Genomic DNA, 24,397 nt, shown 5'->3' on the forward strand with positions numbered 1-24,397 from the left:
CCCTAAACCCCCTAACAAAGATATGTATGAATGCATGAGCATATGCTATGTGAGCACTGGAGGGAATTCACACCATTCTCTCTGACCAGAAAGGCAGTTTAGTACAGTGAAATTGCCTAGTTTTAGAAGGACATTCCCTTCAAAGGGCATTAAGCCCTAAGAAATGCAATGGTTTCTTTTGTTTGCTTAAAAAAAAAAAATCCACATCATGCTGGAACATGCTGACGTGGTGATTTCAACTGTCACATAAAACAGTTTGAGAGAAGTGTTGTTAATCCAATGTAAAACTTCAAGCAATTAAGGTGGAACAGACACTAGGACACCACACCAGCCCTAGCTTGCTAATGGCATAGAAGAATGTTTTGTAAACACCTATACCTTCAAGAAATCTCATCTTGTTGTGTCAGGTCAAACCAATCTATTGCCTTTATTTTAATGCAGTACACATTTTGTTTGGATTCATGCATTAGGGAGGAAAAAATAACTTACACTTTAAAATTTTCTCTTCGGCTTCTCTAAGCAATGATCTAGATGTAGGACACCATGTAGGAAGCCAACCAGTTAGCCATCCTGACCTACAGTATTCAAAATAGAAAATGCAAATTAACTCCAGTTTGAGGAAATGGATTGAGCATCGTTTCCGGTAGAAGCAGGAGTGATTCTCATATCAATCACTACCAAGTAATATCGCATCCCATCGTGTGCATGTTGCTGAGTTTAGACCTACACAGAGTTAAGTCAATGTGGTTTCCATCCTTTGAAGGTTTAATTTCTGTGACCATGTTTTCTGTTTAAGATGCAGCAAATTAAATATTCTGCCCATGAAGTTGCAGAGACAAGGAAAGAGGAAGGAAAAGGAAAAAAAAATCAGTGGCACCATTGAGAAAGTTTACTTTGGGGAGGGATGATGGGGTAAGAGGCCACCAGTGTACAAAAGGGAGAGGGTTAGCCAAAATAAATAAAGTCTCCCAGCACTCAACATCAATAGGACAAAAAAAAAAACACCCTCAAAAAAAGACTTAGCAATATATAGAATTACTTCACTGTGAATTTTTACAAGAAAACATGCAGAGTTGATATTTGCAATGACATGCCCACGGCTGGATGTTAAATGATGTTATTTTTTCCAACAAAGGGTCGGTGCCTGGCCCCCCTGAGGGAGAGTGTAGAATTTCTACCATTAAATCTCCATCCCTTCTCCTCTATTGACTTGGCCACCCCATCTTGCACAGGGTCACTCAGCCATCTCCCCACTCCAGTGGCGCTTAGTGCAACGCACAGTAAGCATTCAAAAAACACCACTGATCACCTGACATCCTCAGAGACCCCAGGCCTGCTGGGGGAGGGGACTCGAGAGTTGCCGCAGTGCAGAAAAGTGAAGGTTGGGCTCTGGGGCGAAGTCACAAACTCACAAACTCGGCACCGGTATGGTTTTTAAAGCCTATGCATTCCTTGCAACAGTCTTGTATCTCTTCAGCCTATGACAGACTCATTCCTCAACTCAGCTTTAGTGGTTAATTCATTCGACAAATACCTGCAGTATCACTGCAATAAAATAAAATGATAACCTTGCATTAAAGAAAAAGCCCAAGTACGACTGAGTTCTTAAAATGCCATGGTGTCATAAAGACAACTTGTATATTTTTAAAATAGTGGATTTTAAATTCAATTTTTAAAAGGTATTTAATCAGAGGCACTTTCTTGATTTGTGTAGACTAGGGGTGGCCACACAGCTGTGAGCCACGGCCCGAGGGTGCTGGGGATGGGGAGGTTAGTGGAAGGAGAAGGGTTTCCTCTTTGGCATAGGGGATAGAGCCTGGGCGTCAGAAGGTTATGGGTTCTAATCCAAGCCCCGCCACTTCTCTGCTGGTGACCTTGGGCAAGTCACTTTGCTTCTCTGTGCCTCAGTAACCTCATCTGTAAAATGGGAATTGAGAGTATGAGCCCCGTGGGACAGGGATTGTGTCCAACCCAATTTGCTTGTCTCCACCCCAGTGCTTAGTACAGTGCCTGGCACCTAGTAGGTGCTTAAATATCACAATTATTAATTATTAAAAGAAATGGCCCCAGGAATGCTGCAGCAGGGCCAGCAAAATAACTGGTCATACATAGCCCATTCCCCCACCCGAAATGCCTCACTTTCTAGGATTTGTTCACAAGTGATTTTTTTTTACCCCTCCCTGCAAATATCTATGCTGGCCAGCCACAGATTAGGTAGCCCAATTTTCACTGCCATTCATTCTATGAATTTAAGCAAAAAGTTAATCCCTTCCAGACTTTTCCCCTCCCAGAAACAATACAATAAGATTGATGACCCAAAAGGAAAAACTGTAAATAGATTTGTCACCAATGACAATTAGGAAGTTAACATTAGAAAGCAGCAAAGTTCACAGCTCATGCTGATACAACTGAAATAGAGTAGTTTACCAATCTTAACATACAGTTTGAGGAAACTATAAAGGTGTATAGATAAGAGTTGTGGGGGCTATGTAGGGTGAGTATCAAAGTGCTCAGTGAGTTTGGATGTAAGCGCACTGGCTATGCAAAAGGGAGGGAGTGGGATGGGGAGATTCCCGGAGGAGATGAGATAATACAAATAATGATAGTGGCATTTGTTAAGCATTGTATTAAGTTCTGGGTGTAGATGTAAATTAGGCCAGACAGTCCCTGACTCATATGGGGCTCAGAATCTAAGTAGGAGGGAGAACTGGTATTTAATCCCCGTTTTGCAGATGAGGAAACAAACATGCTCTTCCAATGAAGGCCTGTAACCAAAAGGAAGGAAAAGTCCATTAGGTAAAAACATTGACTAAACTGCGTTCTGCTTGATTTCCAGTAGACTTCTGAGAAGGGACAAAAGATGCATGATCAACAAAACCAGAGCTAATGAAAGCAAGCAAAATACATGGTAGAAGTCTTCCCACTTTCTGGCTGCTGTCCACTCCCTCACCCATATCCAACATCACCTTCTCTCTCTCCCTCCTTATTTCTGGCCAATTCTACTTTTTATTAGAAACTGCAACAGAGGCACTTTGAGGAGCATTTCTGTTGCTCAGAACTTTAAGAATGGCTGATCTGTGGCCCATATGATGAAAGTGGAACTTCCACTAACAGGGCTAGCTTGGTGGTGGTGGAGATAGATGATTCTTGCTAATCGATCCTGGCAACCAGAATCTGTTTTAAGCCTGTAGTCCTAATCAAAAGTTATTTACTAAGCATTTACTGTACTGCAGAGTACTGTTCAACGCACTTGGGAGAGTATGAAAGAATTAGACATGAGCAAGTCCTCAAGGATCTTACAGTCTAGAAGGAGAGAAACTACAGATAGGAGAAAGTGGTGGAGTATAGCGATGATGTACATATGTCCTGGAGAGGGACAATTAGTTATTCAATCATTCAGTTTTATTATTGAGGACGTGTGTGCAAAGCAGTGTACTAAGTGCTTGAGAAAGTACAACAACTAATGGACACATTCCCTGCCAATGATGAGTTCACAGTCTAGAGGGGGAGACAGACATTAATATACATAAATTACAGATATATACATATATGTGCTGTGGGGATTCCAGATGCAAAAGGGAGTGGGAGAAGAGGAGAGGGGGGCTTAGACGGGGGAAAAAAATGTGCCTTCAATAAGGCTTTGAAGTGAGAGAGTTACTGTTAGTGGGAGGGATTCCCAGAGCATACTTATGAGCCGTGAGTCCCCACTGGGGCTGCAAGAGTGAGGGTAGCCCCCAATAAGCCAGGGAGACTGTCGAAATAATGTCATATGTCACAAGGGGGTGTGCAGAGGCCTCCTGCAAAATCCATTAGTCCTGGGCCCACCTCGGGGCCAGTGATGCTAACATGGTCCTGACTCCAATAATGAAGAACAGGGACAGCTTAGGAATGCTACAGGAAAGAAAAGAACCTTATTTTAGCTAAAGATTTCAACATCCTCCCCACCTATCAGAAAGGGAAGCCCACTACCCCCACCTAATTTGAGTACAAGGGGCTGAGACAAGCATGGCCACCACTGATAAGATAGAGCTCCTCAGAAAACTGTATAGGCAGAAAGTGTTTCCTTTTAAAATACAGTTAGCTGCAATGTTGGAAAGCTGTTTACAAGGCTCAAGTATTCAACTTATGTTTTGAAAAATCCAGTATAATTTTCCAAATAGATTAAGCATTTATAACAAGCTGTTTAAAACTAATGTACCATTTACCCAGCTATCTCTGTATACAAAAATACAATACTACCAAGTCATTTGCTATCAAATTTAAGTGGAAAATATCCAAAAATCAGACATTAAGAGCCAGAAAAGTAAATGGAATAAGCTTTTTTTGTTTTAATTTTTTTTTTAATTTAGCTCTTGGGAAAACTTCAGAATGTTTCTGAAATTTAAATTTATTTCCCAAAACATATTCAGGAATAGTTCCCAGGCATAAACTTGTCCAATGAGATGATAAACTGATGATGATGATGGTATTTGTTATGCACTTGCTATGTGGCAAGCACTGTTGTAAGCGCTGATATATACCCATCCCCTAAATAAACAAACCCACATGTCAAGGGCACAATATTTTCTGCTGAAATGTGGCTTCGTTTCATTATGTGAGCTCTATGTAGGACTACGTCCAACCTGAATATCTTGTTTCTACCCCTTTGCTTAGTACAGTGCTTGGCACAAAATGCTTGATATCATTATTATCATTTCATAGAAGAAGTATGGCCTAGTGGAAAGAGCACAGGCCAGCGAGTCAGAGGACCTGAACTCTAATCACAGCTCCAACACTTGTCTGCTGTGTGACTTTGGACAGTCACAATTTCTGTATCAGTTACCTCATCGATAAAATGGGGATTAAGACTGGGTGCCCCACATGGGACAATAGCTATGCCTACCCTGATTAGCTTGGGTCTACCCCAGAATTCAGCACAGTGCCTGGCACATAGTGATTAAATACCCATTTAAAAAATGAAGGAAAAGAAGAGAATCAGTTTATCCAAAACTTTTTTTAATGGTATTTATTAAGCACCTACTATATATGCCAGGCACTGTACAAGCTTATCAGGTTGGACACAACCCATGTCCCACTTGGGGCTCACAGTCTTAGTCCCCATTTTACAGATGAGGGAACTGCAGCCTAGAATTTGTGATTTGCCCAAGGTCACAAAGCAGACAAGTGGTGGAGCCAGGAGTAGCACCCTGTTCTTTCTAACTCACAGGCCTATGCTCTACCAACTAAGCTACACTGCTTCCCCCTCTAGACTGTAAGCTCGTTCTGGGTAGGGAATGTGTGTCTTATAGCGTTACTCTCTACTCTCCCAAGTATTCAGTACAGTCCCCTGCCCACATGCATTGTCAATAAATCCTTCTCTCCCACTAGAAACACTTGGTCTACTAGGAAAGGCAAAGACAGTACCAAATGCTTAACTTTTGTGCACTAAAGGACTTGAGTGGGGATTTTGTGGTGGAAGTAAGAGATAGCAGTTTCTGGGTACTGTACTAGCCTCTGCCTTTAGTCACCTCCAGCATCCTTGCAGAACACAGGGGTTAAGCAGAGAATGCTGAGGGCCCCTGCCCCCCACCCCCCAGGACCCAGGCAAGGTAAGCTGTGCAGACTGCAGCAGTGGTGAGGAACTGCAGCAGGAATGCAGGTGTCTGTGCCAGAGGCTGGCATCCCAGGCAGGATGACTGGTGAGTCCCCCTTGGACACATGGGCCTCAGAATCCCAGCACTTCCCCTTTCTCAGCACACCTGAGGCAGGGGGAATACACACTAACACAAACATTTGTGAAATATTACCAATAAGTAGTGATTTTAAAGTTGTCCATTGTTTTCTTCAGCAAATACTCTTCAAACAGTTGCAATCTCTTTTGCTGGACAGAACCAGAGGTCAGGGCAGAAAAACAAAAGTTTAATATGACAGAACAAGTTGTCATATACTGCTGCTCCAGTGACCTCATAACAGAAACAGTATGAACAAAAACAGCATTCTTCTCAATCTGTTTTTAAATGGGAAGGGGGACTCCTCTGTAAGCAGGCAATAATACCCAACTCTCCCTCTCTCAGAAAGGTTGAGGGCAAAGGAGATCACAGATGTGAACTCTTGTTCAGAAATGGTGAATTGTAATAAACACAAGGTATCTATATTTTCTGTTTACAGTTATGAGTTCTAGCAGTAGAATCTAGTAATGGAGATACCACTAAATGTTCTACAGAATTATCAGTCAGCTAGTATTATTAAAATGCTTGCAAATATGTGAAGCACTGTCCTGGGAAGAACGGAAGCATGAATTCTGACCTTTTAAAAAAATGGTATTATTAAGTGCTTACCATGTGCTCGGCACTTGTCTAAGCACTGGGGTAGATACAAGCTAACCAGATTAGACATAATCCATGTCCCATATGGGGCTCACAGTCTTAATTCTTATTTTAAAGATGAGGTAACTGAGGCACAGAGAAATGACTTGCCCAAGGTCAAACAGCAGACAAGTGGCAGAGCGGGATTAGAATCCAGATCCTTCTGATTCCCAGGCCCGTGCTCTATCCACTAGGCCATGCTGTTTCTCTTGTCTCAGAGGGGGTTCCTATCTCAAAAGCAGTTCACAATCTAAAGGTTGGGGAAGGATAGACATAGGGAAAAAAACAAGTGACTGGACTGTATTCACTGGACACCCCCTCTTCTCCATGGTGACCTTGATGAGGGACAGACACACACCAGCAGATAGCTACTGGCTTTAAGAGGCCACTCGAAGTCCCATTGGAACATTATTCCTTTTTGCTGGAGAAATCTTTAAAGTTTGTTCCTTGCAGAAAGAGATGGGAGCTACCATGGCCTAGTGGAAAGAGCATGGGCTTGGGAGCCAGAGGATTATCTTGTATTAACCCCAGTGCTTAGTACAGTGCTGGGCACATAGTAAACACTTAAATATCACAAATATTATTATGAGTATATCTGCGTACCTTTATTTAGATTGTTGGTGCCTTCAAAGCCATGAACTGAATCAGTGTCCTTTTAAAATCAAATACCTAAAACTGGTGTGAAGAATGGGACTGCTTGACAGTTGTTGGCTAGGAAAAGAAATGTGAATCTAGTTTACTTCTAGAATGCAGAAAGGATGCATAAAGCCACTCTTGCATGGCCATGGTGCTTAAAGACCAATGTAAATTAAGAGTACACTTTACCATTTTCTCACTTCTGCTGCATGCTTCCTCTCGCTCTTCCCCCAACAACCCCTTGAAGAAAGCCCGGGCAACTGGCTCAGATTTCAGTGCTCTGAGCAAAGTGATAGGCTGAATTCCAGACATATCCCACAGAATTTCCACGATGGACCGAACTTCGGGGCTCAGAGCCAAATCTCTCCCTGAATTGGACCAGACGGAATCTCAATATCCCTTCCAACTTTTTGATTCTATGGGAGGGACCTACCCTTTAGGTAGGAAGATGCATTCTCCTTTTCCAATTCAATTTAATCACCCCCTCCCAATTCCTTGATGTGAATTTGAGGGAGATAGTGTGTTGAGAAGTACTTTTGTGTTAGAAGAAGGAAAAAGCTCCAATAAAGGAAAAGCATTCATAAAGGACTTTTCAGGGATGATCCAGAATAATGTACCTTAGGAAGCAAGCTGCATGATGGGGACCCTACATTGTGTGAAAGGGGAAAAAAAGTGATCAAGGAAACAGCAGATTAGTAGTTAAGAAGATAAAAGACATGAGCAGTTTGATGCCAATATTCTCTGAAATAAATACTTTAAAAACCCTGAGGTTAAGGGTTGTTCTGGAGGAGGCAAAAAGCCTCAAGGCAGAATTTCTGTACATTCATTCATTCAATAGTATTTATTGAGCGCTTACTATGTGCAGAGCACTGTACTAAGCGTTTGGGATGAACAAGTCGGCAACAGATAGAGACAGTCCCTGCCGACACTATTTAAGTCTGCAAGAGGAGCAAGGGGTGTATTTTTATATTTTCATTTTTATTTCTAAGTCTGGGAGGAGAATTTCATGTTTGTTAAAGCAAAAGGCAGGCAGGCCCTGGGGTGAGCCGGGGCTAACACAAACTTGAGTCACCTCCTATAGGCCCCAATGTGATACAAACCCTGCTAACAATCAGAGCATTTGAGTCTTTTATTAACTGATAGAGGTGTAGTGAAGATTCATCAGTAACTGCTGATAGCCAAGTGGATAGGGACACTTCCATTCCCTGTTAAGGATAGGCCTAGGAATGTTGTTCCTGAGGATTTCCTGTCATCAGTTTAAGGGATCATGACCACAAAACCTCCATCTTCCCCTCCCCCTACCCCCTTTCCAGGAGTGCTGCCCCACCACAGAAGCACCCAAGCTCCACCCCACTAGGATCGAAGGGAAGTGAAACTTGGCATTTGTAAATATTTGAAGTGTTGGGGACTCAGCTGCTACTGGACTGGGGATAGGGGAAGAGTGGGGCAAGGAGTTAGTCTTTATGTTCATTCCTTTGTTGTTGTTTTTTCCCCCCCATATTTGTCATCCCCCCTCTGGATTGGAAGATTCCGATGGGTAGGAGCTGTCTTCAATTTTTTTTTAATTGTTCCAAGATACTTAATACAATGATATGCATAAAGTAGGTGCTCAAATATGAGCCAAAAGGTACAGTCCATATGTAAAGTCTCCACTGGTTTCAATGTAAGACCCATATACCTGGAGGTGGACTGTAGAGAATTAGACTTGTTCACAAGTTGATTCAGAAGAAGTGGACCCTAATCTGCTTAAACTTCCTGGGGAAATGACAAGTTTAGACTAATGAAAACCAGTGCGGTTACAGTTGGCTATAAAGTACTCAGTTTGCCCTATTCTACCTCCCTAATCTATCACAGCCTAGCCCGCACACTCTGCTCCTCTAAGTGCCAGTTTACTCACTGCGCTCCAGTCTCATCACTGACCCATTTCCCACATCCTCCCCCTCCATATATGTCAGACCACCACTCTCTCCACCTTCAAAGTATTATTAAGATCCCATCTCCAGGAGGCCTACTCTGATTAATCCCTCTTTCCCCTGGCGTGCTCTTCCCTCGGCATAGTCTATGTACTTTGATCTGTGACCTTTGGACATTTGATATTCACCCTCCCCACCCTCCCCGCCCCCCCGCCTCACGCCAACCCCACAGCACTTGTGTACATATCTTTAAATTACACATTATAAATTCCTTACTGATTCATATTAATCCATCTCCCTGTCTAGTCTGTAAACTCATTATGGGCAGGGAATGTCTGCTAATTCTGCTGTACTGTACTCTCTCAAGTGCTTAGCACAGTGCTCAATAAATACCATAATTGACTGATTGGTCTAGAGAGTGTATTTAGCTTCCGTTTGTTTGGAGAGAAGAGGATTCTTGAGGTGAAACTGGTATTAAAAACAGTTGAAATTCTACATGCGAAAATTAAGCATTAGAGGAAAGTGGACAATTTCCACAATCATATTTATTGACCGCTTACTGTATGTAGTGCACTGTGAGCACTTGGGAGAATACATACACTATAACAAAGCTGGTAGACCTGTCCCCTGCCCACAACGAGTTTACAGTCTAGAGGACATGGAACCAAAAGTGGGACAAACTAGTTTGATTTTAAAACTGAATAAAGTGAGAGTAATGTGTGAAGGTGGCTTTAGGAACACACACACACATACACAGAGAAACAAGTGGAAGACATGATTCGTTTGCCACTTCACGGCTTTGAGGAAGTACATTTCCATAATTTATGCCACTGGTCCAAAGTTTTCTTGTTTTTCAAATTCATCAACTACTGAGCTCCTACACCAGGGGTAGCCATACAACCTTTGAGAAGCAGCATGGCTAAGTGGATAGAGTGTGGTCCTGGGAGTCAAAGTCATGGGTTCTAACTCTGGCTCCTCCACTCGTCTTTTGTGTGACCTTGGGCAACTCACTTCCCTTAACTGTGCCTCAGTTACCTCATCTGCAAAATGGGGATTGAGGCTGTGAGCCCCACGTGGGAAAGGGCCTGTGTCCAACCCGATTTGCTTCTATCCACCCCAGTGCTTAGTACAGTGCCCGGCACACATTAAGTGCTTGACAAATACCACAATTACTATGACTATTATTATTCAGGAGCCACATATAACTCGTATGTGAGCCACACAACAAGTGTAGACATGTGCTTTAATATTTATTTCAATTACTGTAGCAGGCTGCAGTGTGTGCTTTGGTTTCAGCCCTTGAGGTGGCAGTGCCCTTGCCCAAGTGGGCCCCGGGGCCATGGAGGAGTGCCATGTGTGGGTCTCACCCCAGGCCCCCTCACCCGCTCCTGGAAAGCCTGTGTATGCAGCTCTCAGCCATATAATGTTTGGGGCTTGTGGCAAACAACTTTCCACTTGTGGAAAAACCTTCCAAAAGCAAATACTTGGGTTATCAGATAGGGTTTGGTTTTTTTTGTTTGTTTTTTTTTAAGACCCAGTCCTAGCATGTTTTGCTTTGAGCTCTCAATGGGCTCATTGTTAATGTTTAACTACTCAAAGATCCAGGTCCTCAGCTTTAATCCAGGGGACCACTTCTGAGCTATTAGACACTAGAAAGGAAGCAAGGAAGGAACCTCTGGAAACCACACCTATTTAAGAGCTATCCTGGTGACAATTTAGAGACTCTCCAAATAGGCTATTAACCTGAAGCAAATTATGCTATGCTTGCCTCGTTAAAAGGCAGAGACATAATAACTACTTCCCCTTAGGGTGGTTACACTGACAGGCTTATTTGGAAAAAGGCTTTCCTAGGGGAGTCGTTACATTAAGGATTTCCAATTTTAATATTCTTCCAGTTTACAATATTTATGTTTTCTGGTCACTTCTGTTTTTAAGCCAGGGCATCTGACAGCCTATAGTATTACTAAACCCAAACTGCATAATCCAGAAGGGTTGTGAAATGGTAGGGAATACCTCAGACTTCACAGTATTTCAATTAAAAAATATACATAAACCTGGCTGGTTTTCATAAGCAACTCGTGGCTATTTATTGTAAAAACCTGTTTCTAACCAGGAAGAAGACAAATAATAGCTTTTACCATGTTTTGATCTTATGTTGAATACCATTTAAAATAGTCAACCCTTTTAGGACTAATATTAAACTAGAAAAAACAGTAGCTCTTGGCTCAAGGTAACTTCCTATCAACTTAAATATCCTGCTACTGGAAGGCATGGGTAAAGGGTCGATATTGTATTGTAAAGAGTCATATAAAGAATAATAATAATAATAATGTTGGTATTTGTTAAGCGCTTACTATGTGCCGAGCACTGTTCCAAGCGTTGGGGTAGATACAGGGTAATCAGGTTGTCCCACATGAGGCTCACAGTCTTCACCCCCATTTTACAGATGAGGTAACTGAGGCACTGAGAAGTGACTTGTCCACAGTCACACAACTGACAGGTGGCAGAGCCGGGATTAGAACCCATGACCTCTGACTCCTAGACCCGTGCTCTTTCCACTGAGCCACGCTGCTTCTCTAAACTAAACCGAGTTCAGAAAAATTAATACAGAGTTGAGGGTATCCATATTTACAGCTAAACAAACATAAGGCAGCAAATTTTTTTAAAAAACCCTTTATTGTCCTAAAAGGCCCAACCACATTGGTGATGTCCAACAGAAAAGGCATATTGTGAGGATTATATTGGTTAGCATCCTAAAAACCTGACTAGCTCTAAGTGCCTTTTGCTCACATCCCAAGGATAGTTTGAGAGTAAACGTAAGAAGCTAGTAAGTTTTAGTTGTGCAGTGATGTAAATTTGAAGTTGGTGCATTTCAAATTACTTGTGTCTTTAACTCAGTTGAATCTCATTTTTAGTCAAGGTGAGAAGGTACCTCAGTTTAATTCAGCACAGGCCAATATAATAGTGATATCTGGTTTACTAGACCTAGCCCGTAGTCGACACATTGGCGATAACACATCTTGAGTCATCGCTATTTTGAAGAGGAAGTGTTCTGTGAATTAAATCGACATGCAAGGAACACGAACCAGCATTTGTCATCCCTAGGTAGTGGTGAAACCTCAGGTGGAGGAGGGGAGAGAAACAAAACCAAGTAGAGAGGTGAGGCACCTAGCTTCTCCTACATTTAGAAGGGGCTTGCCTTATTTTTTTCTTCTTAGATACTATGCCTCTTGGGGCAGCAATTCCCCAAGAAGTAATTTTTAATTTTATAAAGTAAGAAACTCATGGTTTCCGTCCTCCGTTTCCTTCTCTCCCCTCCCCCAAGTTTAATCACCACTCAAGCAGGACCGAGCAATTTGATGTGTCATAGATCTGTGTGGAAGTTCAGCTGGGAGGGTTACACAGAAGAAACGTGCTGTAAACACATGCACTATGTTCTTGCCTATGACACATATTCACACAATATAATTCACCCACATTTTAAAACAGATGAGAAATGAATTTAACCACTACAAGAGCATGTATTTAATCTGTAATGGCTTCTCTAATATAGTGAACACTTTATAGTTTAAATTATTTTTATCTCATTTCTGATCAAAATATGGTATTCAACTTGACAGGGATTTTTTTTTTTTTTTACTAAAGTCCTGAAATTTCAAAACATGGTACTATTTGATAAATCCTTGACACAGCAACAGGTGGCAACATTCAGAAAATGCCAATTACATTTTAGCCAAAGATCCCCTAAAATAAACTAAAAAGTATTTGTTTCATCAAATTCTCCCTCTGGGTTCTTTAAAATTAGGAAGGGGGGCTAATGTTTCTTTTGCTCATATCTACGCTGTGGATTAGTAAGGGTACAATTTAGGTAATATACACTTTTGTTCTCCTCAGATCCCATATGGGACCAGAAGGACAACTTGTTCTGTCATTTCCTTCCCTTTTTTGTAGGAAGTGAAAGTCTGCTTTATTTTTCCCAGTGGTACAATTATTCTGCTCCTGCTGTTTTAATTGAGAGTAGTCAGGAATTCTGTAAGCTCTTTGAGGACAGAGATCATGTCTACTTACTCTCTTGTACTCTCCTAAGCGCTTAGAACAGCGTTCTGCAGTCAAGCATTTAATAAATACCATTTCTTAATTGGTGCATTACAATAAGGTTGAACAGAATTCTCACTTCAATTCTGCTTTTCCCTCCTTCCCTTACAAATAGGCATCCCCCATATCCCTTGATATTCAAATCAGATTCCTTCCTGAAGCTTTCTTTGAAGCCAAATTAAGCCTCTCAACTTTGGCTCCATTCCATAATTCAATCAGTGGTATTAATTGAGCACTTACTAGGTGCAGAGCACTGTACTAACTTAAGTGCTTGGGGAGAGTACAGTACAAAGTTGGTAGACATGCTCCCTGCCCACAAGCAATTTAGAGTCTCAAGGGGGAGACAGACATTAAAATAAATTGCGGATATGTACATAAGTACTGTGGGTGGGGTGAATGTCAAATGTTCAAAGGGTACAGGTCCAACTGTGATGCAGAAGGGATGGGGAGTAAGGGAAATGAAGGCTTAGTTGGAAATTCTCTCGAAGGAAGTGGGATTTTAATGAGGTGTTGAAGGTGGGGAGAGTGGTGTTCTGTCATTTGAAGGGGGAAGGAGTTCAAGGTCTTAGGGAGGATGTCAGCAGCGATAGATGACATCGAGGTACAGCGAGTGGATTGGTGTTAGAGGAGCAAAGTGTGCAGGCTCGTTGTTGTAGGAAATCAGTGAGGTAAGATAGGAAAGGGTGAGCTGAATTAAGTTCTTTCAAGCTGGCTGTAAGGAATTACAGCAGAGAGGAAATGCCACAGCTAAGATTCCTTCTTCTTCCCAGCCACTGGAGCTCAGGGGGCTCCTCTCAGAGTCATCACCCACAGACAAGAAGCTTAGCACAGAGAAGCAGCGTGGCTCAGTGGAACGAGCACGGGCTTTGGAGTCAGGGCTCATGAGTTCGAATCCCAGCTCTGCCACTTGTCGGCTGTGTGACTGTGGGTAAGTCACTTAACTTCTCTGTGCCTCAGTTCCCTCATCTGTAAAATGGGGATGAAGACTGTGAGCCCCACGTGGGACAACCTGATTCCCCTATGTCTACCCCAGCGCTTAGAACAGTGCTCGGCACATAGTAAGCGCTTAACAAATACCAACATTATTATTATTATTAGCACATCCATTATCTTAGAGAAGCAGCATGGCTCAGTGGAAAGAGCCTGGGCTTGGGAGTCAGAGGTCGTGGGTTCTAATCCCGGCTCCACCACTTGCCAGCTGTGTGACTTTGGGCAAGTCACTTAACTTCTCTGTGCCTCAGTTACCTCATCTGTAAAATGGGGATTAAAACTGTGAGCCCCACATGGGACAACGTGATCACCCTGTATCCCCCAGCACTTAGAACAGTGCTTTGCACTAGTAAGCGCTTAACAAATACCACCATCTATTTATTTTAATCCATCCACACAATATTTGCCATTTTGAGCCACATGTCTCAGCATCTAGACTATTTGTCCTTCTGTCCTAGGAACTACCTACAAAGAGGTGGGGGGGTGAGGAAATCCGCAGGGAACGCCAAAGAATCTAGTTCACAGAGCTGGTTTTCTCTTGCTAATGAGGAGGCTGGGAAGCTGCAGAGCCTAGTGGAAAGAGCCTGAGCATCAGAGGACCTGGATCCTCATCGTGGCTCCGCCACTTGTCTGCAGTGTGACCTTGGGCAAATCACTTAACTTCTCCCATCTCAGTTTTCTTATCAGTAAAATGGGGTTTAAGACTGTTCCCTGATCTGCCAAATGGGGATTCAACTCCTGTTCTCCCTCCTACTTAAGACTGTGAGCCCCAGGTGGGACCTGATTAATTTGTAGCTACCCCAATGCTTAGTACAATGCTTGGAACACAGTAAGTGCTTAACAGATACCACAATTACTAAGAGGTAGCATGGCCTAGTGGAAAGACCATGGGCCTGGGAGTCAGAGGATCCGGAGATTAAGATTGAGGAATGGCGACAGTGTCTACCCTGAATATCTTCTATCTATCCCAGTGCTTAGAACAATGGTTGGCACATAGTAAGTGCTAAATGAATACAACAACAACTGGAGGTTCTCGTTTTCAATCCATGCATTGGGGATTACAAGGGTTCTTTTAACTATCATAGAGGGGGAAGGGTATATAGTATTTGAGCACTTGGGGGAATACAGAGGAGTTGGTAGACATGATCTGTGCCCACAAGGAGCTCATAATTTAATAGGGTGATAGACAATAAATTACAGATACTGGAAATGGCAGAGTATAAGGATATATACAGAAGTTCTGTGGAGTTGGGGGGGTGTGGAAGAGAGGGGGGAGGTAAGGCAATTTACAGTGCTTAAGGGGATAAAGACCCAAGTGTCAGGATGACTCAGAAGAGAGGGAGAACAGGCCTCGGGGGAAAAATGCCAATGGGAGAGTAATCTTTTTCAAATCTATGTGCAGACAGGAATAGCTTCAACTCATTTGAATACTAGAACTCTAGATGCCAGTATGCCACAAACAGAAATCCTTCCTCACTTGAAGCAATGTAGCATTATAAGCCATCCACCTTCTGGATAGAACATTTGGCAGGCAAGAGTCCACTATCCCTCAATGTTCATAAGACCATTCTTAACTACAGAGAACAAAATAGCCCAACAGTCATTTAAATGACAGCTATGTTAGGGCTTTTCTTTCAATCATGTGATGAAACTACATTCCTTTCCACACCATTGCCCCAGGTCTTTCTCCCCCTCTCTACCAAATATTCAACTGTTCTGGAATCAGCTCCGTACTGCAAAGGTCACCCAACAAGCTGATGTAACTAAGGTTATTTTTAGTTCTGAACTGCTTTACCAAGCTTAGTTACTTTTTGGACAGTTCCAAATAACCAATGGAGGACTAATTCTCTGGAAAAGACAGTAATGGTAGGAAAAGTCCAGGGAAAGTGTGGAAGAGGTAGGCCAGCAGCTAGATACGATAACAGAAGAACCGTTAGCCAGGTTACGGATTATGGCAGAAGACAGGACTTTCCTGGAGCAAATATATCCATAGAATTGCTGTGAATTGCAAATGACTTGGCAGCATTTGATAATAAATATCCAGGGATGAACTAGACTCTGTCACAATTCAGGAGACAGTTTTATATTTTTCATAACATCCCTGGAGAATGAAGTGACTAAAGTGAACTTGGCAATTTCTAAATTTGTCCATGAACTCCAAAGGACATAAATTATTCAAATGAGTAGTCCAGAAACCCTCTATAATCCAAAGAGTAAGGAACTAATCCTGGGCCCCCAGTTGTCTGTTATGTGACCTTGAGCAACTTATTTCTCTGTGACTCAGTTATCTCATCTGCAAAATGGGGATGAAGGCTGTGAGCTTCATGTGGGACATGGATTGTGTCCAACTTGATTAGTTTGTATCTACCGCAGCACTTAGTACAATGCCTGGCACATTGTAAGTGCTTAACAAATACCATAAAAAAATTAATTTCCAAACATCAGCCATATATGTCATTTACATCACAGTTGCCTCAGTTACCTCATCTGTAAAAATGGGGATGAAGACTGTGAGCCTCAGGTGGGACAACCTGATTAGCCTGTATCTACCCCAGCGCTTAGAACAGTGCTCTGCACATAGTAAGCACTTAAATACCAACATTATTATTATTACAGCTTTTTAGTATACTGATTCTTACAAATAAAATATTGTTGACTTGCAACACTTATTGATTGCTAATTGGCATGTTATAATGACAAGCCAGATGACTGAAATTGCTGCATCTTTAGGTGTTCCACAGCTCTCAACCTATTGCATTCCAGTAGAATACTTTTCAAAACCCATATAAATTGGTTCCACTGTTTGAATTGCATATGTCCTTCAATAAGAAGAGTCCATGCATTACTAGCAGCAGCAGAATCAGAGAACATCTGAATATTTGGACCCAATTCTCCTAGAGCCTAAAAATTACTCCATGGGGGCAAATATGGTACTTTGGGAAGTACAATAACTCCAGAGAATTTAGTGCATCATTACTGTAGTGTAGGTAACATACAACAATGGACCTCCAAATGCCTATTTGCTCTCAGGGAGCAACTTAATGCATAGGGAAAATGTGACTAAATATTAGATTATAAGTACTCAACCATAGGAGTTGCCAAAATCTGAGTTAACTCTAGGCTCAGAAACAAGTTCATTTTTCAACAAAATAAGGGGACTATTTTCCATCCTTATATTTTCATGAAAAATATTAAAATTTAACAAGATTATCAGAGTTCATTTTTTTCCCCCCATTGCTTACATTCACTACATACAAGTCAAAGGCACTGTTGAACCCTGAAGTATAACAAACTGTAGGTACTCAATTATGGGCAATATTCCTTTTCTCACAAACAATTCACAAGTCAGGGTGCCAGTTCTCCATCTGATGCTTTCCTCACCAAGTCCCTGGCTTTTCCTTCACTTTATTAAGCATTCCATTCTCCTGTTCTAGTTCCAATTTTCAGGATGCTGGGCTCCCTACCTCTTTTCCCTTTAAGTTCAAGTATGAACTCTATTTTTACTTCTTCCTTCACTCCCTGCTAAATCACAGCAGCAGTGGTCTAGTGGAAAGAACACAGGCCTAGCCAGTCAGAGGATTTGGGTTCTATTACCTATTTGTACATTCCAAGCGCTTAGTACAGTGCTCTGCACATAATAAGCGCTCAATAAATACTACTGAATGAATCCCAGCTCTGTGACCTTGGGCAAATCACAACTTCTCTGTGACTCAGTTCCCTCATCTGCAAAATAGAGATTCAATTTTTGCTTTCCCTCCTACTTAGACTGTGAGCCCCAGGTGGCACCTGATTATCTTGTAACTACCCCAGTGCTTAAAACAGAATAAATGCTTAACAAATAACACAGTTATTAAGAGGCAGCATGGCCTAGTGGAAAGAGCATGGGTTTAGGAGTCAGAGGACCTGAGTTTTAATCCTGGCTCCATGACCTTGGGCATATCACTTAATTTCTTTTAACTCACTTCCTCATCAATTCAGTCAATAGTATTTACTGAGTGCTTACTATGTGCAGAGCACTGCACTAAGCACTTGGAATGTACAAATCGGCAACAGAAGGAACAGTCCCTGCCCTTTGATGGGTTTACAGTCTAATCGGGGGAGATAGACAAGAACAATGGTAATCCAAAAAAATAGGGCCTCACTATCTGTTCTCTCACCTACTTTAACTGTGAGCTTTTTGTGGGAACTGGATTATCTTGTATCTACACCACTGCTTAGTACAGTGCTTGACACAAAGTAAGCACTTTACACAATTATTATTGTTACTGTGTCCTACCTGAGATTTCCTCCTCACCCTATTTCTTCAGGTTTGGAAAGATGGCATCCGGAAACATGTTCCCATACAGTTGGAAAACTGGGATCAAATACCATAGAAGAGTTTCCATACGTCATCTCCCTCCCTCTCCCCCCAAAAATCCCAACAACAACAAAACCCAGAAAAAAAACAAAACCCAAGCCTGGTGAGTAGACTATCAGTTGGGGCACTGGGGAAATTCAGAGAAGAAGCATGGCGTAGTGGATATTGGGAGTCAGAAAGTCATAGGTTCTAACCCCAGCTCTACCACTTGTCTGTGTGACCTTGGCCAGTCACTTCACTGCCCCTCAGTCCCCTCATCTGTAAAATGGGGATTGAGACTGTGAGCCCTGTGTGGCACAGGGACTGTGTCCAACCCAATTATCGTGTAACTACCCCAGTGCTTAGAATAGTGCCTGGCACATAGTAAGAGCTTGAATACCATAATCATCATCATCATCATCATCAATGCTACTTACGATTATTTTGGGAAGAGTGACGATCTGTTTTGTTTTTAAGTAAAAGGGGCCTTAGGTCATTTCCATATACTACTATACTACTACATTGGGAAGCATATACTACACATTGGGAAGCAGCGTGGCTCAGTGGAAAGAGCCCGGGCTTGGGAGTCAGAGCTCATGGGTTCGAATGCCGACTCCACTTGTCAGCTGTGACTGTGGGCAAGTCACTTCACTTCTCTGTGCCTCAGTTACCTCATCTGTAAATGGGGATTAAGACTGTGAGCCCCACGTGGGGCATCCTGATTCCCCTGTATCTCCCCCAGCGCTTAGAACAGTGCTCTGCACATAGTAAGCACTTAAATACCAACATTATTACATGACGTACCAATGCATCAACTGTCATACCTGGGCTGCGTGTTCACTATGCTAATGCAGTGGATCACTACTCCAGAAAAATGCGGATTAAATAACTGCACAACAACCACAAAAAAAATCAAACACAGGCATAGCATTCTTTCTCCAGCTAAGCAGGTTTTAAGGCAGCGACAGCACTGTACTTAGAGAAGCAGCTTGACTTAGTGGAAAGAGCCCGGGCCTGGAAGTCAGAGGTCGTGGGTTCTAATCCCACTTCTGCCACTTGTCACCTGTGTGACTTTGGGCAAGTCACTTAACTTTTCTGTCCCTCAGTTACCTCATCTGTCAAATGGGGATGAAGAGTGTAAGCCCCAAGTGGGACAACCTGGTTATCTTCTATCTACTCAGTGCTTAGAACAGTGGTTGGCACATAGTAGGCACTTAAATATCAGTAATTAATTAATTTTGAAAAACACCAATTCTGCCCCAAGTAGTGGCAGCCCCGAGCCAGAAGCGGGACCCGCTGTGGGTAGGGATTGTCTCTGATGCCGAATTAATAATAATGATGGCATTTGTTAAGCACTCACGGTGTGCAAAGCACTGTTCTAATTGCTGGGGGTGGGGGATATAAGGTGATCAGGTTGTCCCACATGGGGCTCACAGTCTTCATCCCCATTTTCCAGATGAGGTGAATGAGGCCCAGATAAGTGACTTGCCCAAGGTGAGAAGCAGCATGGCTCAGTGGAAAGAGCCTGGGTTTAGGAGTCAGAGGTCATGGGTTCTAATCCCAGCTCTGCAACCTGTCAGCTGTGTGACTTTGGCCAAGTCACTTCACTTCTCGGTGCCTTAGTCATCTGTACTATGGGGATTAAGACTGTGAGCCTCACGTGGGACAACCAGATTACCCTGTATCTCCCCCAGCGCTTAGAACAGTACTCGGCACATAGTAAGCATTTAACAAATACCACTATTATTATTAGGTCACACAGCTGACAAATGGTGGAGCTGGGATTCGAACCCATGACCTCTGACTCCCCAGCCCGGGCTCTTGCCACTGAGCCACGTTGTTTCTCAATTGTAATAATAATAATAATAATGATGATTATGGCATTCGTGAGCATGTTCTAAGCGCTGGGGTAGATACAAAGTGATCAGGTTGTCCCACGTGGGGCTCACAGTCTTCATCCCCATTCATCTGATTGCCATTGTTCTTGTCTGTCTATCTCCCCCGATTAGACCGTAAGCCCGTCAAACGGCAGGGACTGTCTATCTGTTGCCGACTTGTTCATTCCAAGCACTTAGTACAGTGCTCTGCACATAGTAAGCGCTCAATAAATACTATTGAATGAATGAATCCCCATTTTATAGATGGGGTAACTGAGGCCCAGAGAAGTGAAGTGACTTGCCCCAAAGTCACACAGCTGACAAGTGGCTGAGTCAGGATTTGAACCCATGACCTCTGCCTCCCAAGTGTGGGCTTTTTCCACTGAGTCAAGCTGCTTCCCTAATTGTACTTCCCAAGGGCTCAGTGCAGTGCTCTGCACGCTGTAGGCGCTCAGAAAATAGGAGTGAATGAACTGAGTGAATGAGGGAGCCAGGGGAAGACAACAAAAACAGCACAACGCGGAACTGTCCCCCCCCCCCCCCCACCCCAGGCCCAGCACCTGACACGGGTCACGTGATCGCCGCCCGCCAATCCGCGGAGCCCTCAGCTGTCATTCATTCATTCATTCAATGCTATTTATTGAGCGCTTAGTATGTGCAGAGCACTGGGCTAAGCGCTTGGATTTTACTGAGCACTTACTAGGTGCAGAGCACTGGACTAAGCGCTTGGATTTTATTGAGCACTTACTAGGTGCAGAGCACTGGGCTAAGCGCTTGGATTTTATTGAGCGCTTACTAGGTGCAGAGTACTGGGCTAAACACTTAGAATGTGCAATTGGGCAACAGAGAGAGACCCTCCCTGCCCAACGACAGGCTCACAGTCTAATCAGTCATTCAGTAGTATTTATTGAGCGCTTACTAGGTGCACAGCACTGGACTAAGCACTAGGAATGGACAACTGGGCAACAGAGACCATCCTTGCCCAATGACAGGCTCACAATCTAATCATTCAGTAGTATTTACTGAGCGCTTACTCTGTGCAGAGCACTGGACTAAGCGCTTGGAATAGAGAATTGGGCAACAGAGAGAGACCGTCCCTGCCCAATGACGGGCTCACAGTCTAATCATTCATTCAGTAGTATTTATTGAGTGCTTATTATGTGCAGAGCACTGGACTAAGCGCTTGCTATGTGCAGAGCACTGGACTAAGCGCTTGGAATGGACAGTTTGGCAACAGAGAAACCATCCCTGCCCAAGGACAGACTCACAGTCTAATCATTCAATACCATTTATTGAGCCCTTACTATGTGCAGAGCAATGGACTAAGCGCTTGGAATGTGCAACTGGGCAATAAAGACCCTCCCTGCCCATTGACAGGCTCACAGTCTAATCATTCATTCAGTACTATTTATTGAGCGCTTACTCTGTGCAGAACACTGGACTAAGCACTTGCTATGTGCAGAGCACTGGACTAAGCGCTTGGAATGTGCAATTAGGCAATAGAGAGAGACCGTCCCTGCCCAACGACTGGCTCACAGTCTAATCATTCGTTCAATACTATTTATTGAGCCCTTACTCTGTGCAGAGCACTGGTCTAAGCGCTTGGCATGGAAAATTGGGCAACAGAGAGACCCTCCCTGCCCCAGGTCAGTCTAATCATTCAATACTATTTATTGAGCCCTTACTATGTGCAGAGCACGGGACTAAGCGCTTGGAAGGTGCAATTGGGCAACAGAGAGAAACCATCCTTGATGACCCTGTATCTCCCCCAGCGCTTAGCACAGTGCTCTGCACAGAGTAAGCGCTTAACAAATACCAACATTATTATTATCCCTGCCCATTACGGGCTCACAGTCTGATCATTAATTCAGTCGTATTTATTGAGCGCTTACTCTGTGCAGAGCACTGTGCTAAGCGCTTGGAATGGACAATTGGGCAACAGAAAGACCCTCCCTGCCTCAGGACTGACAGTCTAATCATTCAATACTATTTATTGAGCACTGGACTAAGCGCTTGGATTTTATTGAGCACTTACTAGGTGCAGAGCACTGGGCTAAGCGCTTGGATTTTATTGAGCACTTACTAGGTGCAGAGCACTGGGCTAAGCGCTTGGATTTTATTGAGCGCTTACTAGGTGCAGGGCACTGGACTAAGCGCTTGGATTTTATTGAGCACTTACTAGGTGCAGAGCACTGGGCTAAGCACTTGTAATGTGCAATTGGGCAACAGAGAGAGACCCTCCCTGCCCAACGACAGGCTCACAGTCTAATCAGTCATTCAGTAGTATTTATTGAGCGCTTACTAGGTGCACAGCACTGGACTAAGCACTAGGAATGGACAACTGGGCAACAGAGACCATCCCTGATGACCTTGTATCTCCCCCAGCGCTTAGCACAGTGCTCTGCACCTAGTAAGCGCTTAACAAATACCAACATTATTATTATCCCTGCCCATTGACGGGTTCACAGTCTGATCATTCATTCAATACTATTTATTGAGCCCTTACTCTGTGCAGAGCACTGTGCTAAGCGCTTGGAATGGACAATTGGGCAACAGAGACCATCCCTGATGACCTTATATCTCCCCCAGCGCTTAATACAGTGCTCTGCACAGAGTAAGCGCTTAACAAATACCAACATTATTATTATCCCTGCCCAATGACGGGCTCGCAGTCTAACGCCGGTCTAAGGCTTGTTTGGGGGAGCGGCGCGCGCGGGGTAACAACAACAATAATAATAATGACATTTGTTAAGCGCTGATGCCAAGACGGGGGAAACTGAGGCCCCGGGAAGCGACTTGCCCACCGCCGCCCAGCTAGCAAGAGGCGGACGGGGATTCGAACCCAGGACCCGCTCCTCTCCCCCCCGCGGGAACGCGCAACCCGGCCCCCGCCCGCTCACCGCTCATCGGGATCCACCGATCCTTCGGCCATGACGGCGTCTCCCCCAGCCCCGGCCGGCTACGGCGCCGACTGAGTGGACGCCCCCGCCGCCGGGGCCTTTTAATAGGGCGGCTGCACGCGCGGGTGACGTCACTCCGCCGGCCGGCGGACGGAGCCGGCCCTCGGCGGCGCGCGCGCGCCTCCTCGCGCGCCTCCTCGCGCGCCTCCTCGCGCGCCTCCTCCCCTCCACGCGCGCCCCCTCGCGCGCCTGCGCACTTCCTCCCCTCCTCGCGGCCCCCCCCCCGCGCGCCTCCTCGCCTGCCCCCACGCGCGCCTGCGCGGGGCGGGGCGGTGACGTCACCCGGGGGCGGGGCTGCAGGCGAAGGACCGTCGCCTCCCCGGCTCGCCGCCTAATAATAATAATAATGTTGGTATTTGTTAAGCGCTTACTCTGTGCCGAGCACTGTTCTAAGCGCTGGGGTAGACACAGGGGAATCAGACTGTCCCACGTGGGGGTCCCAGTCTTCATCCCCATTTTACGGATGAGGGAACTGAGGCCCAAGAGAAGTAAAGTGACTTGCCCAAAGTCACACAGCTGACAAATGGCCGAGTCGGGATTCGAACCCATGACCTCTGACTCCAAAGCCCGGACTCTTTCCACTGAGCCACGCTGCTTCTCTTCCACACCGCCTTCCACACCTTCGCCATTGACGCAGGCCCCCAGTCACCCAGGCGGCAGCCACGGTAAAATAGTAATAATAGTAATAATAATGTTGGCATTTGTTAAGCGCTTACTATGTGCCGAGCACTGTTCTAAGCGCTGGGGTAGACATAGGGGAATCAGGTTGTCCCACGTGGGGCTCACAGTCTTAATCCCCATTTTACAGATGAGGGAACTGAGGCACAGAGAAGTTAAGTGACTTGCCCACAGTCACACAGCCGACAAGTGGCCGAGCTGGGATTCGAACTCATGAGCCCTGACACTAAAGCCCCTCGAATTCACTCGTTCAATAGGATTTATTGAGCCCTTACTAGGTGCAGAGCACTAGGCTAAGCGCTTGGAATGGAAAATTGGGCCACAGAAACAGACCCTCCCTGCCGTTGGGACAGGCTCACAGTCCAGTCTTTCAGTAGTATTTATTGAGTGCTTACTATGTGCAGAGCACTGGACTAAGCACTTGGAAGGGACAATTGGACAGCAGAGAGAGACCGTCCCTGCCCCACGACGGGCTCACAGTCTAATCATTCATTCAGTAATATTTATTAAGCCCTTACTCTGTGCAGAGCACTGGACTAAGCACTTGGAATGGAAAATTGGGCAACAG

The 24,397-nt window shown here is 44.2% G+C and overlaps 1 protein-coding gene across 3 annotated transcripts in view; it reads right to left on the reverse strand.

Moving 5' to 3' along the window:
- Nucleotides 1–23,190, reverse strand: part of ABHD5 (abhydrolase domain containing 5, lysophosphatidic acid acyltransferase) — a 39,231-nt gene extending 16,041 nt beyond the window's left edge. The window contains exons 1-2 of one of the 3 annotated variants that reach the window (XM_029070178.2): nucleotides 23,092–23,190; nucleotides 490–575 (exon numbers count right to left, since the gene is read on the reverse strand). In XM_029070178.2, coding sequence (XP_028926011.1) covers nucleotides 490–575; nucleotides 23,092–23,123 — 118 coding nt within the window. In that variant the 5' untranslated portion in view covers nucleotides 23,124–23,190. The remainder of the gene's footprint in view (nucleotides 1–489; nucleotides 576–23,091) is intronic. The other 2 variants (XM_029070174.2, XM_029070176.2) reach the window with 2 other exon arrangements.
- Between the last annotated feature and the right edge of the window lie 1,207 nt (nucleotides 23,191–24,397).

Source organism: Ornithorhynchus anatinus, chromosome 8 (genome assembly GCF_004115215.2).
Source record: "Ornithorhynchus anatinus isolate Pmale09 chromosome 8, mOrnAna1.pri.v4, whole genome shotgun sequence".
Lineage (NCBI taxonomy): Eukaryota > Metazoa > Chordata > Mammalia > Monotremata > Ornithorhynchidae > Ornithorhynchus > Ornithorhynchus anatinus.